This window comes from Ochotona princeps, chromosome 13 (genome assembly GCF_030435755.1).
Source record: "Ochotona princeps isolate mOchPri1 chromosome 13, mOchPri1.hap1, whole genome shotgun sequence".
In the NCBI taxonomy this organism is placed as follows: Eukaryota; Metazoa; Chordata; class Mammalia; order Lagomorpha; family Ochotonidae; genus Ochotona; species Ochotona princeps.
Genome location: NC_080844.1, coordinates 45,177,349 through 45,193,995, shown reverse-complemented (window position 1 = coordinate 45,193,995; position 16,647 = coordinate 45,177,349). Strand labels below are relative to the sequence as shown.

Sequence of the window (16,647 nt, the reverse complement as noted above, 5' to 3'; positions counted from 1 at the left end):
AAAAAAATTTTAACAAGGGAATTAACAAGTGACTTGAAATGGCAATTCATAAATAAAGAAATATATTTAACAATTAAAAATGCCAACTGCATCAGTACTTCTAGAAATGCAAAAATTACACAAGAAACCAGCTTTTCACATAAAATTAGTGAAAATGAAAGTATGATACATTGTGCAGAAAATGTACTTTAACATGAGTTGGTCAAGAATCTAAAACATTTCCTATATTATAAAATTTTTCCACTATATATATATATTTTAAAAGATTTATTCATTTTATTACAGCCAGATATACACAGAGGAGAAGAGACAGAGAGGAAGATCTTCCACCCGATGATTCACTCCCCAAGTGACCGCAACAGGCTGGTACGCGCCGATCTGAGGCCAGGAACCTGGAACCTCTTCCAGGTCTCCCACGCGGGCGCAGGGTCCCAATGCATTGGGCCATCCTCAACTGCCCTCCCAGGCCGCAAGCAGGGAGCTGGATGGGAAGTGGAGCTGCCGGGACCAGAACCGGTGCCCAGATGGGATCCCAGGGCTTTCAAGGCGAGGACTTTAGCCACTAGGCCACGCCGCCAGGCCCTCCACTATATTTTAAAACCTTAAGTTGCTTTTATAGTTAAATACAGTAATTATGATAATTATATTCATAGAAAATTATTCTGAAGAAATAACTTGAATTTTAGGCAAATATTTATACTTAAATGTGAATGGAAATATTGCTTTTGATAGTGAAGAATTTTAAAACCTAAAATAACCCAAAATAGTGGTAGGAAAGTTCATTGAGAGGAGTGAATATTGGAAGAATTATTAAAATAAGTCATGATATATTCATGAGATGAGTTATTCCATAGTCATCAAAATCATATATAACAATCCCAACACTGTAAATAGTTTTATTTTCTGCCATCTTGAATGAAAAAAGTAGATTATAAAACTGCACATAAAACGTTTTTTTTAAATACTCATAGAAAAATGTGGGAGTTTCCAGTTCAAAGTCCCAGATTACACTATTTATCTCCATCCCTCCCCATTCCATTTAAATGACACATTATTTACAGATAAGAATGTAATAACCAAAGTCATTAGAACAGAGAACTCTGGAGGACAGAAGGGGGACATACACGTGAGAAAGATTTTGACTTAAGCATTCCCATTTAGTTTTTTTTTTTTTGAGAGAAAATAAAAAGAAGGAGAAAATAATACTAATAGAATAGTGATACAATTATCAATGGATTTTAATTAAAAAATTTTATTTTTCTAGAGTTTCCAAACCTTTTACAAACACAACACATTATTTTTATAACCAGAAACACATACACTTTTACCATTAGAATCAGGAAAATATTGTGCCTAATGATTACCAGGTTGACATTCTCTGTCCTTATTTATGGAAGAAATTCAATCAGAAAAGTCATTTACTGTGGGCGGGAAACCGGGTGGGGCTTCTCCCTCAATATCCCCCTTTACCTCAGATACATGATGGAAACAATATGGACATAATAGTATTACCTACTTCCCTATCCCCCTGAACCTTTTTTTTTTCTTTTTCTTTCTTTAACTGTAATTAACTATGTAAAGATTGTCAACAACAATACAATAAAATAGATTAAAAAAAAAGTCATTTACTAAGTTTAACTTCTGACAGAGATAATTTTTCACTGGGGTGAAGAAAAAGTATTATAGTTTTGCCATATTGAATATTTGTCCATTTCTATGAGGACCCTTTTCTCTAGCACATTATGAGTGATAAGACACTGGTTAGAAACTTCTAATCATTAGAGGGTACCTACTTTCCATAGCTTTCCTAGAAGATAAATGTCAAATCACTATTTCAAACATTTTCAAGGACAATATCCCCCAACAGACCTAGATTTATTAGTAAAAAAAAAAATTTCTGAATATTTAACCAAAATCTGTTTCCCTCAAAGAACCTTTACTCACTTATCTTGGCACTGCTTTCTCAAACTCTTCCCAAGTTTAGCAGTTTTTTACAAGTTATACTTCTGCCAATAATGAAAGATTGCTCTTACCTCACTGAGTCAATATCCAGTCCAGTTTTGCTGAATATCTTGTCCTGACTCCAGCACTTAAATAGCTTAGTACCATATTCCTCTTTTGTTCCCCTGGGACTTGTTCATTCATCAGAATTAATCAACTAAAGAGTTAGAGAGACAGAAATACAGTCCCCAAGATCTGGTTCATTCTGCAAAGGCCCACAAAGGCTAGGGCTGAATTGAGACCCAAGGTGGAGAGTCAGCAGCCCAGGTCTCCATTGTGGGTGTTGGAAACCCAACAACATGACCGTCAATGCTGCCTCTCAGGATCTAGACTGGACATGAAGTTGGAGTCAGGAGCCAGAGCCAAGGACTAAATCCAGAGACTCCAATGTGGGATACTGACATCTTAATGCCCACTTTGGTTCACTTTCAAATCCAGTTCATTCAACTACCTTTCTGTGTTCTTCACTAAGGATCTCCAGTGAAGCAAAACAATCTCAGGAGTCACTTGATCAAGCAAACTAAGTCCAGATGAGACTAACACTGTTTACTCATGATTAAACAATGATGATAACAACTAAGAATCAGGGAGATGAAACAGCTCAGAAGCAGCTACAAGAGGAAGCTGAGAAACTGAATTAAATTGAGGACTGAGCTGAAAAGAAGGTTCTCATGGAAGTGCAACTTTACTAGATGAGGAATTCTGTTTTTCAGTGTTTCAGAGGAGAAACCAATTATCCTGAAATTTTAAGATGTTAATCCATGTCTGCCATTCTCAGAGTACAAAGTAGTAGGCTGTAAATAAGAAAAGGAACTCCTGAGAGACTGAACATCCTTATTACTGTGGGGAAATAGAAATTCTATGTCAGGTGCAAGTTTTGGGAGATGGGTGATGGCTAAGTTTTCTGAATGGTATAGAAGATACTTTACATGGCTCATTTTTACTTCATGTAAGTGCCAATTCAATGACAGTCTCTTGATTTATTAGAACATCTTAAAAATAGGCAATGCAAAGTTCTCAAATATTAAAATTTCATGGAAATGTAAGTACAATTATTTTAGTGCAAAACTTTTTGAAATCCATCCATGGATTTTTCATAACACGCATTTATAAGAACTTTTTTAAGTTCCCTTGCAGACATGGATTCCAAAAATTTTTATACCAAGGTAAATTTATCTTTTAAACCCACTCTCATACTTTTTTGGCACTTTCATACTGAAAAGAAAAAATGAGCAGACTAATCCATTATTAACCATTTTTGCTTAGGGATCTCGATATTTGTAAGAGTTTAGTCATTTTTTTTTTCAAAAGATCAAAGTCATTTTCAGAAGTATGGCAAGAAGCCAGAGAGACATAAGGCAGATATAGAGAGGGACACCGAGAGTATGGCTCTACCTGAGACAGCAGCACCTCAGAAAGCTGGCTAAAGACAGGGACGAGAACTCAACCTCAAAGAAAATGTCTCCTTTGTGCATCAAGGAAATAATGTTTTGAAATGCTGGCGTTGCCATACCTGCTTAGCAATGTAGAATCTGGTTATAGGTGATCTCTTGGTCTTAGATCTATACACATGGAAAAGCTGCCAAGGGGCCAGGAGCCACAGGAAGCCCAAGGGAATCCACACCAGCACAGTCTGCTCAAAGCAAAGTGGCAGGTCTGCCTCCGGACTGTCCAGGAATGAGGAATTCTAAGGGATCAAAGAGAAGGATTGTTGGTTACATGCCATTTTTGACAACAGCCCACCTCTGAATAAAACTGACCCGCTAAAAAACAATTTTAACTCAATTCCCTACCCTCACCCAGACTTACTCTTCATCTGTATTTCTCCTAGTTACCTCCACTGATAATTCACCTTTGAATGATTTTTCCGGGCAGCCTATCCTCTAAAAACCCAACTTCCTGTGACTTTAATAATTTTTTCATTAGCTATTCTAAGCAAGCTTCATCACTACATTTGTCAAGTTGTAGGAATAAGAACTATCATTACTCCAAAGGGAGAAAATTCCTTGGGATGTAAAACGTGTTCTTAGGGCCCATCGCAATAGCCTAGTAGCTAAAATCTTTGCCTTGCATCAGCCAGGATCCCATATGGGCACCAGTTCACACCCTGGCTATTCCACTTCCCTCTAGCTCCCTGCTTATGGCCTGGGAAAGCAGTAGAGAGACCTTGGGATCCTGAACCTGCGTGGAAGACCTGAAGAAATTCCAGGATCCTGGCTTCAGATCAGCTCAGCTCCAGCCATTGTGGCCACTTGGGGAGTGAACCAGAAGATGGAAGATCTTTCTCTCTGTCTCCCCTCTCTGTAAATCTGACTTTCCAATAAAAATGAATAAATATAAAACAAAAAACAAAAAACAAACAAAAACTTTGTTCTTAAACTAGTTTCTAGCTCCGATTGAACTCACTGGCAGACATTCAAAGGTACGGGCACCAGATGAGCAGAATGTGGAGTCATTTTGTAACACACACTTCCTATGGCCCCAAGGGCATCTATCAGAACCGCAACAGCCGCAGGTGGGTCAGGCCAAAGCAAGAAGCCCAGAACTGAATCCGGGTCTCCCATATGAGTGACAGAGATCCAAACAGTTGAGCCATCATTACTTAGGGGTAGAACTGGAACTGGAAGTGGGATTCAAACCCAGGCACTCCAACATGGGCGGTAAGCATGCCAAGTGGTTTTTCAACAGCTCACTGAACACTTGCCTCTCTCAGCAAGTTTTGTACCAATCTTTGTGTTATGGAATAAATACAATGTTTTATGAGGTGAGAGAGACAGCCTCAGTCATGTAAAGGTAGATAGGGATTAGAAATTGAGACTGAGGCACAAATTTAAGCATTATCAGCACTGAGATAATTTTTGTCCCCTTAGAATGGGGCGGTAATTATTTTTAAATTATTTTGTATGGTTATTTCTAGATTCTTTAAACAAAGGGTCGCCCCATTGGTTTGCAACAGATAGCCTGCAAGATCCTGGGGCCACTGGAGTCTTCCTGTTGGATACGTGTCCTAGCCTTGAAGGCTATGGCGCCTAGGGTGTTTCTAACATAGGAAATGCTGCCCACATGCTCTGCTATCTCACTCCTCCTCCTCTGCTGTCTTCATAGTGGTCACGCTATTTCCCCTAGATGACTCTGAGCTGATTCCAGGAATCTGATAACACTTTTTCAAAATCACTAAATCTAAAGTTCCCTCTCATCCTTTGCTCCACTAAACCATTTAGTACTGACAATTTTTGTTTTGAAATTCTCTGTTCTCTATTGCTGTATGATCTTATATTATTAATCCAAATGCCTCACCTTTTCTTCAGGGGTAACTTTACCTTTCCTTTTTTATTTAACAGTTTAAAAATAATTTAGCATTTAAAAAATTGTTTGAAAGGCAGAGACTGACAAGGAGATCTTCCACCTATTGGTCTACTCTAAATGTACACAATGGCTGGGCCTCAGTCAAGTTGAAGTCAGGAGCCTAGAAATCAATCCCGATCTTTAAGGTGCATGGGTAGCAGGAACTCAAGCCATCACCTACTGTGTCTAGGGGTGTGTGTTAGCAGGAAGTAGCAGCAGTAGAGCTGGGACTTGTACCCCAATGCTCTGAAATGGGATATGCATATCTTAACCGCTGTGTCAAATGACTGCCTTTTCTTCTTTCCCTTTCTTCCAAAAACAGTTTGGTCCAATGCTCTTTAAAAATTATCTCAGTGCTCACAATGTTCATGTTTGTGTTCCTGATCTCAGCTTCCAGTCCACATTATTAGTTGCCAGTTCCTGTTAGAATGTATCATTTCAAAATCAACATATCTTAACAAGACTCAATTATGGGCACATCCTAATCCCCATGTCCCACAGACTACAAAACAGTTTCCTTTCCTAAGCCTGATGAAACTGGAAGGTTTTTCCTCTGTTTCTCACCAGAGAAGGGAATTTTACAGTAATTGAGAAAAGAAAGGTGACAGACATAAAATAGAGAACAAATTATATTACTTTCCCCTGCAGAATATAATCTGTAGATATTATGAAGTATCTTTTCTAAAAACACCCGAGCTTTAAAAAACGACATTATCGAATATTTTGGTTCTTGTTAATGGCTACTCCAACCTAATCTACCACTTGGTCTGTGTCTAAGAAAAGTCAATAATGAAAATAAATTTAACTTCTTACCCAAAAAGTAGAGTTGCAGAACTTATCCATTTCTGGAGAGCTTCTGGAATGAAGATTTTTCTTTGGCTATGTTGCTTCTTTCTTCCTCTTTTCCTCAGGCCCTGTAGAAAGAGATCAACAATGTGTTATCTCCATTCTGATGTTCTGATGTTCCAGTTAAAGGCAGGTTTCCTGAACTTTCATCTCAACCATTTAATTTTTAACTGTGCCTGGATGCATGTTTACATTATACCAGTAGATGTCCATGTGACTGAGAAGCCCAAGCACAGGTAGACTAACTTGTACCAGAAACCACTGAAGGCTTGTTAGCAGAGCAGGCTGGCAAAGCAGGAGTGCAGCAATCTTGCACTGCCCTGGGTCAAAGGATAGCATTGACAGAGGAGGCGTATGCCGCTCAAGGTGCAGTTTCACCTCTGTTTAAAGGTTTTAGAGATTACAGAAATGTGGAATATACTAATCCTCTGCATTAAACATCTTTAACATGATTGTTTATTAGAGAAAGAGAGACAAACAGAAAGTTCCCAATCACTGGCTCGCTCCTCAGATACTCACAGAACTAAGACTGGAGCCGGCAGTGGGGAGGGCAACTCAGGTCACCCACAAGGACCTCTACCATGGCCACCTTCCAGGGCTTGCACTGGCAGGAAGCCAGAGGCAAGACTCGAACCCAGATACTTTGATGTGAGTGTTGTAATGACTAGGCTAAAAAACTCCTCTCACTCTGGATTTTTAATGAAGAACACAGAACTTAAAGGCAAATACAATATAAAATTTATTTGAAAAATTTGGGTTAAAAAGCAGCTATCCATTCTGAACTTAGAATGCTTTAAAAAACTGTGGAAAAATAAAATTAGGAGATAAGTTTATTGGTGCAAAAATATTTAAAATCAGGGTCTGGTATGGTGTTGCAATTGGTTAATCCTCTGCCTGCAAATTCCAGTATCCCATATGGGTGCTGGTTTATATCCCAGTTGCCCCACTTGCCATGCGGCTCCCTGCTTGTAACATGGGAAAGCAGCGGAGAACGGCACAAAGCCTTTTTTCTTTTTATTCATTGATCACATTGTATTTTGTGATACAGTTAGCACAAAGCCTTTTGACCTTGCACCCACATGGGAGACCCAGAAGAAGGTTCCCAGGTTTAGACCAGCTCAGCTCTGCCATTTTGGCCAATTGGGAACTGAACCAGTGGATGGAAGGTCTTTTTCTGTCTCTCCATTCTGTAAGTTTGACTTTCCAATAAAAATAAATATATATATATATATATTTTTTAAAGATTTATTCATTTTATTACAGCCAGATATACAGAGAGGAGGAGAGACAGAGAGGAAGATCTTCCATCCGATGATTCACTCCCTAAGTGAGCCGCAATGGGCCGATGCGCGCCGATCCAAAGCCGGGAACCTGGAACCTCTTCCGGGTCTCCCACGTGGGTGCAGTGTCCCAATGCACTGGGCCGTCCTCAACTGCTTTCCCAGGCCACAAGCAGGGAGCTGGATGGGAAGTGGAACTGCCAGGATTAGAACCAGCGCCCATATGGGATCCCGGGGCTTTCAAGGCGAGGACTTTAGCCGCTAGGCCACGCCGCCGGGCCCAAAAATAAATATATTTTTAAAGCATTTAAACCAGTGCAGTATTTTATAACACACAGTTGCTATGAACTCTATGAATAGCCTTTGTATGCATGAAGATAAACACATACATATACATGTATAAGTTATGCATCTATGCGGCAAAATGTTAACTTTAACTGGAACGGTTATGGGCGATTTTTTTGTTTATCTGTGCTTGCTTATTTTCTCATAATTGTCAGGTATTCATTGTGTAAAAAATGCAGACATTATTTATTTTGTTGAAAAGGCAAACACGACAGGGTAGATATTGTCTAGTAGGTAAAGCTGCTGCATACAATGCTGGCATCCCCAAAAGGTTTTGGCTTGTGTCTTGGTTGTTCCAATTCCAGTCTAGTTCTGTGCAAATGCATCTGGAAAAGCAGCAGAAAACCCAAGTGTTTGGGCACTTATACCCACATGGAAGACCCATATGAAGCTCCTGGCTCCTGCTTTCATCGTTGCTCAACTCTGATCATCTTAATCATTTCTAAGTATAGAATTCTCTAATGCTAAGTGAGCCACCTCATCAACCTCAACAACTTAGAAAAAAGATTATCCCAATATAACTTAATTTTCAGTACCATAGAAGAATGGAATAAGAGTATTTTATTGTTAACTCCGTATTTTCATCCCTTCTGTTGAGATGCGAGGAACACCAAACCCAATACAAAATGTTCAACTTTGAGTTCCAGGTGGGTGAATACATCTATAAATCCATTATTTGCTTGGTGTGTGTATACAGACTGCACCTATACAGACTAATTACCAAAAGAGTAACCCTCAAAACGGGAGAAATTTTTTGCAACTTTCATGTCTGCTAAAAAATTAATATCTAAAACATAAAAGGAATGTATATAACTCAAAAGCAATAATAAATACATACATACATAAAATCAATTGAAAAATGAGCAAAGGACCTAGACATTTCTTCAAAAATGACATAGGACTAGACATGGTAGCCTAGTGGCTAAAGTCCTCACCTGGCATGCGCTGGGATCCCAGGTGGGTGCTGGTTTGTGTCCTGCAATGCTGGACAAAGCTCCCTGCTTGTGGCCTGGGAAAGCAGTAGAGGATGGCCCAAAGCCTTGAGATCCTTCACCCTGGCTCCTGGCTGCTGGCTTAATTCCAGCTGTTGTGGCTACTTTGGAAGTGAACCAGTGAGATACAAGACCTTTGTCTCTCCTCTCTGTAAATTTTCCTTTCAAACAAACAAACTGTTAAGACCGAGGCCAAACTTGGCCTTCTGAACGGGACGTGAGGTCGCTCAGTGAAACAGCACACACCAGCCGAAGGATGCAACAGCAAGAGGTTTTATTCAATCACCAGCGCGCTGGGGCCGAGGCCAGTTCCTCACGCAGGAAGCTAGGCATCGACCCCAAGTCATGGTATAGCATCCTTTTTAAAGCCATAAAACCATAACCATGAACAGGGAAGGGGAACCATAGCATAAACAGGGAGGGGAACCCTAAACATAAACAGAGAGGGGGAATCCTAAACATAAACAGGGAGTGGGCCATGCCATTAGGGGCGGAGGCTAGTTGCAGGTGCCCCTTATCTCTCAGGTCCCCAGGCTCTATCATGAAATGTTTCACTGCCCTTCACTGTCCTTTTACCGCAAGCAGAATACAGAAAGCAAGAAGCAAATTAAATTCTGCTGTCATTTCAATCCTAAATGTCCCTTTTCAAAACAAAAATAAATCTTTTTAAAAAAGACATAAAAATGGCCAACAGGTATGTAAAAAACAAATTATCACAAAGATGAAAAACAAAATAATAATGAGTTAGTATTTTAGTCCAATTAGAATTATCATTTTTAGTATATGTGCTGCCAAAGCGAGCACAGAATTATCATTTTTTTAAAAATGGAGAGATAAAAAGTGTTGCAAATGATGTGGGGGAGAGGGAATCCTGGCACACTATTGATAAGAGTGCAAACTGGTGCTGCAAATATGAAACACAGTATGGAAGTTCCTCAAAAAATAAAAATAGAACTATCAGATGACCCAACAATTCTATATCAGAAATCAGAATCTAAGAGATAGCTGTATTACATTCATAGCGTCATTTTTTAAACAATAGCTTATATATGGAAACAACTCAACACTCCTGAAAATGATTGGATATGGGCTGGTGCTGTGGTAAAGCAGACTTCTGCTTATGGCACCAGAATCCCATATCAGTGCTGGTTTGAGACCCGGTTGCCCACTCTCCAATTCAGCTTCCTGTTTATGGCCTGGAAAATCAGCAGAGGATGTCTCCTCAACTCTCTTGGCCCTTGCACCCATGTGCAAGAACCAGAGGAAGTCCTGGCTCCCGGCTTGGATTGGCCTAGATACAATCATTGTGGCCATTTGGGCAGTAAACCAGTGGATGGAAGATCTTTCTCTCCCTCTGTATCTCTCTATGTCTCTCCTTCTCTCTATGACTTTGCCTTTCAAATAAAAATAAAATAGAACTTTAAAAAAAAGAAAGATGGGGTGCCGGAGTCCAGCTCCAGCCTGGGTTTCGGAACTCGGGAAGGGTGCGTGGATGAGGCGCAGAAAGAAAGAGACTGACCACTAGGATTCCATGATGATAGTGCACACGGCAATAAAGCTGTCCGCTTTATTTATACAGAATCAGTTAAACTCTGGCTCAGACTTTCCATGTCATGGTCAAGTGGGTGTTTCTAAGGACAACCATGCCATCTGCTTTATCCAAAAACAATAGAAATTCCTGCTACAATTCTTATCCTACAACCTAATCTTGTATCACAAAGAAAAGGAGAACCTAAAGATTAAGGAAAAGGGGCCCGGCGGCGTGGCTTAGCGGCTAAAGTCCTCACCTTGAACGCCCCGGGATCCCATATGGGCGCCGGTTCTAATCCCGGCAGCTCCACTTCCCATCCAGCTCCAGGTTCCCGGCTTCGGATCGGCGCGCATCGGCCCGTTGCGGCTCACTTGGGGAGTGAAACATCGGACGGAAGATCTTCCTCTCTGTCTCTCCTCCTCTGTGTATATCTGGCTGTAATAAAAAAATGAATAAATCTTTAAAAAAAAAAAAAGATTAAGGAAAGGATGAAACCTTTAACACATGATTAGCCTTGATTAGCATAAGGTCAATGGGGACAGCCAGAACAGTAGGAATAATAGAAGGCCCTTTTGTAAGACATTATTATTGACATTAACCTCCAAGCTCACATTGTGTAAAAAGCCAGTCTCACAACAGCGAAAATGCCTGGACAGATTAGAATTCTTCCGCTGAGCTGGCATAGTAGGCGTGGCAAATGTCCAAGCGAAAAGCACCGACACATGGAGACCATGGTGGTGGTAGAAGTGCTGGGAGCTGTCTGCTCCTAAGCCTCCTTGTTACATATTATCTCTTCTTCCCTCCAAGTCCATTAACAGGACAATAGGACGCCAATGAGTCTGCAAAGGCCAGGTGCTACTGCCTTAGGCCTGATTCCTGAGTGCTCAGCTAAAGCAATGTAAATCAGCTCCTCAGCCCACAACAATGGGGCCCAGAGCAGGAGCCTCGTGGCTAAAGTACTTACCTTGCATCTGCTGGGATCCCATATGGGCACCAGTTTGTATTCCAGCTACTCCACTTCCCTTCCAGCTCCCTAACTGTGGCCTGGGAAAACAGCGGAAGACAGCCCAAAGCAGGAGACCCTGCATTCATGTGGGAGACCCAGAAGAAGCTCCTGACTTTGGATTGGTTCAGGTCTGACCATTGTGGCCCCTTGGGGAGTGAATCATCGGATCGCAGATCTTCCTTTCTGTCTCTCCATCTCTGTCAATCTGACCATCCATAATTTTTTTTAAAAAGAAAGAAAAACTATGAATAAATAATGTGGTATTTACATCCAGTGGAATGGTGTTCAGGTTTAATAAAGAAATAATTCTGCCGTTTGTGACAACACAGATAGACCTGATAAGTGAAATCAGCCGGGCACTGAAAGACAAATACTGGCACTCAGATGGGATACCAGTGTTTCAGGTGGTGGCTTAACCTGTTATGCCATAATGCTGGACCTCTATAAATTCTTCTATTTTTGTGTACATAGTTTACATAGTAAAAAAATTTTTTTTAATTTTATAAGATCCTGGGTACAAGTCACTTACTTTGGTTCTCCTCCAACAAATATAATTTAAAAAAAAGTGAAGTAAAATTTTTGTTCCTGGGATTAGGCATGTGAACAGGAACTTCTGCTCCATCGGTTGCTTTTGGCGGGGATGGGGGTGGTTGCGTAGCCTGGCCTGACTGCTTAAAAAGCAGCTGGTGCCAGCTTGGCACAGGCAGCCAGAGCACCTATTGGCACTGGGCTTCACCCACTGGCTGCCCACTGACAAGCTCTGAGGACCTGGGGATGACGAAATAGTGCCCAAGGATATACACCGATAATGCCACCATACTGTGTCGGTGAGAATGAATTCTCAGGGACTCCCAATAATAGGGCCACTGTACTTGCAGGTAAGCGAGGGAACTGAGACCTGGTGGCTTACAGGGGAGATTAGAAGATCTGTATGGGTCAGACTGATTCATCATCACATATATGAGTCCGGAGATAGGCTTGTTGGCACAGAACATCACTGACTATCACATGCCAGCTCATGTGAAAGCTAGGTCTAGATCCCAGTACCCAACTGAGTATCAGAACAGGGGATGGGTCACATCAGGCAGGGCCATGACAATAACCAGCACATGAGACAACCAGGTGGCGGGAATAGACTCTGTGGGGGAAAAGTGGGTCCAACCCTGTGGAAATACAAGTCCCGCTGGTTAGCTTAACAGTTGGGGTGGTGGATGGGCTGAACTAGGTGTGATCATGGAACCCACCAACACTCATGGGTACTGGGGCTGAGAATAGTCTGGGCAGATCCAGGCTGCAGCACCCACATATGCATCCTAAAACAGGTTGTGGGGCTGGCTGAGTCACAACATTCACCAGCTGCCATAATAGCCAAGATGGAGGGGCAGACTATATCAGGTAAGAGCGTTGCACCTACTGGCATATGTGAGATCTAGATCTGGGAGTGGCCTGAGTAGGGGGAAGTTGGAAAACCCTCCTACAGGGTCATAGCTCCCACTGGTGAGCATGTGGTCCAGGCCTGGGGGTTGGGCAAGCTGGGCAAGCTAGCTCCATCCATTGGAAAATGTGTGGGTTAGTTTTGGAAGGGGACAGACCGGACAGGGCAGAGCAAACCATAGCTAACTGGCAAGTGCAGAAACCAACTTGGAACACAGGTCATGCTGGGTTAGGCTGTCACAGCTGCTAGTCTGCATGAGCCAGGGATGGGAAAGACTGAATAGGGCCAGATTCCAGCACCCATCAGCGAGAGTTAGGACTTGGGGCAGGCTGGGGCAGGCCAGGCTACAGCATCCAAAGGCAAAGGCCAAGACAGGTGAGGGACTATGCCAAGCTGGGTCAGAGCAACCACTGGCACAGGCAAGATATGTGGCTGGGAACAAGCCTGGTTGGGGAAGTAAGGGGATTCCCTGGCTGGGTTGTGTTTTCCACTGGGTGAGTGAGAGGGCTGGGGTGGGGGCTACTGTCGGGTCTGGACAAGGCTGTAGTGTCCGTCCACATAAGTGTGGACTGGGTCTGGGATGTGCCAGACTGGGTTAGACACCAGCACCCTTTGGTGATCGTGGGAACCAGGGTGGGTGTAGGATGGGTTGGCAGGTCTCTGCCCCTGCTGAGTCACGTGTGAGCTGTGTCTGGGTTTGGACCAGGCTTGGCTGGGCTGTAACAGCCAATAGTAAGAACCGGAATGGGTGAGGGCTGGTCAGGAAAGGCCACTGTTCCTGCTAGGAGAGGTAGTGAACTAAGTAGGGCTGGCCCAAGGACCCACCAGTGTGCACGTGATCTGGCAGTAGGAGAGGTTCTGATGGAGGAGCTTGGGAAACTCCTCTGTAGGGACACAGCCCCTGCAAGTGAGTATAAGAACCAAGACAGGGAGCAGCCCAGACCAGGCTAGGTAACAGTACCCATCGGCATACACTTGGCTCAGGTCAGGGGTGAGCCAAGCTGGGCCAGTTCATATAACCCACTGGCAAATGTGAGAACCAGAACAGTGCATGGGTCATCCAGGTTGGGCTACAACACAAGCCAGTTCACATTAGGCTGGGATTGGGGGCTTGCTGGGCTGGGTTAGGTCGTAGCCCCCACTAATGTGAGCTGGAATTTGTGGTGGGCCAGGCCCAAACAGGCTACAGCACCCACTGGAAAATGCCAAGGTGAGGTGGGCCATGCTAGACTGGGTTGCAGCACCCAATCAGCACATGTGAGACCTGGGTGGGGGGGAGAGAGAACATGATAGGGGGGCTGTGTGGGGCTCCCCTGCTGGACCACCACTCCCACTGGTGAGCATGAGAGCTGGGATGGGGGCGGACAAGGCCAGGCAGGGCTACAACACCTGTTGGCCTGCATGCGAGCTGGATCAGGGGAAGCCTAGCTGTGCTGACTGTTCCTACTCTTGCATGCATAAGCTAGAGTGGGTACGGGTTGGCTGGACTTTGATGCAGCATCACCTGGCAGAAGCTGGCATGGGTTGTCACTCTGACTGGTGAGCAGGGGAACCAGAGTTGTGGCAGGCAGGGCTGAACTAGGCTTCAGTGCCCATTGACATGTATGAGAGCTGAATGGGATGTAGGACAGACCGAACCAGTCTGCTGTACATACTGGCAAGTACGGGAACCAGGGCAGGGGGCGGGCCTGGTGGGGTTATTGGGGTGTTGCTCCGACTAGGCTGCAGCTCTCACTGGTTTATGTCAAGGCTGAGTGTGCCGTGGGCAGGACTGGGCTGGGCTGCAGCACCCATTGGTTTACATAGAAGAAAGGGTTGGAGACAGAACTGACCTACAAATTGCAACAAGTGCATGCAATATACTGTGCCAAAATCAGTATTGGCAAGCATGCACAAGAACCAGGTCTAGGAATACTTCAGATGACGTTTTTGTGAGGATCCTCCTAACTGAATCACTGTACTCTGAACCCAACCATGGAGAGAATCGCAGGTTCCATGGTCTGACCGTGGAGTACAAGAGTCAGAGCTGGGCCTTCTCAGTGTCTTAGACGGAGCAGTGGACAGAATACCCAGTTGTACATGGAAGATATGACAATACATTAGAGCCTACAGAGAACACCTGGTACTACAACAAAGGACAGATGACAGAAGAAATCAATCAACTACCTCAGCCAAGTGCTGGCAGTGAATATCTGGGCTAACATATGCTAAGGTGAACTACGTCAACCAATGGATTCTGGAAAGATTTCATTGTGCTTGGAGTGGCAAGATCGGCAGTAATTTGGAACTGTTGAACTATCAATACCTCTTGACCAGGATCCTTGGAACTCGCCCCACATCGGGGACCTTGATATGGCATCAGGTGGCTGTCCTCCATCCTAGGATATGGAGGAGGTTGGGAGGCTGGGTGTGGCTTCTCCCCTTGTATCGCCCTTTCCCCCAGATGCAGGAAGTTAAAAAAAGAGAGAGAGAAGTTGAAAATGGTGGTCTCATCCACTTTCCTGTAGCCCTTAGCCCTTTGCACCCTAATCAATTATGTAAAAACATCAGAAATAAAAATTTTTTAAAAAGTGAAATCAAAAGAAAATTCTTTGTTCCCTTTGAGCTGTGAACTAACCACAAAATACTGATAAATTGGGCCAGGTGCAGTGGCCTAGCGGCTCAAGTCATCACATTAAACATGCCGGGATTCTGTATGGGTGCAGGTTTTAATCCTGGCAGCCCCCATTCCCATCCAGCTCCCTGTTTATGGCCTGGGAAAGCAGTCCAGGACGATCCAAAGCCTTAGGATCCTGTACCCGCACGGGAGACCTGGGGGAAGTGCCTGGCTCCTGGCTTTGGATCGGGGCAGCACTGGCTGTTGTAGTCACTTGGAGAGTGAATCACAGGACGGAGGATCTGCTCCTCTGTCTCTCCTCCTCTCTATGTATCTGAGTTTGCGATAAAAATAAAAATAAATCTTTAAAAAAAACCCCAAAATACTGATAAATTAGAGGCTGTGCTTCTTTGGTCATAGTCTCCCCTAGCCAAAAATGATAGTGATGTCCAACAGCTGCAGTTACCTTCACTAAACATTGTGATCTCCCACAACAGAGAAGTGAACTGGTCTCCAGACGGTTACTTCATGGAAGATAAAATAATGCCTTTATGCCTTCAAATGTACCAATACTTATTGGAAGAGTTAGTACCTGCTTGAAAACAATGAGAACTCTAAGAAATATCTGAAACAATGTGTGACAAATTCCTGCTCAACTTTTTTTGCACTCCCTCCCAGCAAGAGGAATTTCCTCACATTTTAAATCTAGACTGGCATAGTAATTTGCTTTTTCCTGAAAAAAATGTGGCAGAAGTGATATTGGAAAGTTATGGTCTAAAGAGGTATTGTAGCTTTCATTTCCATTGCCTTGGAAAGCTTCCAATGTGACATGAAGAAGCCTCACATACCTACCAAAAGATGATAACATGTGTAAAACAGATTACATGCAAAGAGAGTTTAGGTCAGTCATCCCAACTATCCCAGTTGTGGTTGAGGCCATCCAGGACTATCTGAACTTCAGCAGATCCACTGGCTGAATCTAGACACACAGGGTAAGTACAGGTAAGAACAGCAAAGGAAGCATCCGATCAACACACCGAATTATGTAATTGTCAGTTTAGCCACTAAATATTAAGTTAGTGTTTTAATGTAACAATAATAACTGAAACAGAAGAGAAGGGTATTTTAATGTACTAGGTTGAAGTATGAGCTGATGATAGAGGCAGTGGAAATTAGATTATCAGTTAGTGGAGATCCACACCTATGCATAGGCCAGTGAGGCTTAGAGAAACTGAGCTTATATGGGAAGGAGGAACCAGAGGTTCAGTAT

The 16,647-nt window shown here is 43.1% G+C and overlaps 1 protein-coding gene across 1 annotated transcript in view; it reads right to left on the bottom strand.

The window, feature by feature from the left end:
- ABCC2 (ATP binding cassette subfamily C member 2) overlaps window positions 1-8,942 on the bottom strand; it is a 64,038-nt gene extending 55,096 nt beyond the window's left edge. Inside the window, exons 1-3 of the mRNA XM_058671602.1 lie at window positions 8,753-8,942; window positions 6,160-6,260; window positions 3,515-3,688 (exon numbers count right to left, since the gene is read on the bottom strand). Of these exons, the coding sequence (XP_058527585.1) occupies window positions 3,515-3,688; window positions 6,160-6,189 (204 nt within the window). The 5' untranslated portion in view covers window positions 6,190-6,260; window positions 8,753-8,942. The remainder of the gene's footprint in view (window positions 1-3,514; window positions 3,689-6,159; window positions 6,261-8,752) is intronic.
- Window positions 8,943-16,647: the final 7,705 nt, after the last annotated feature.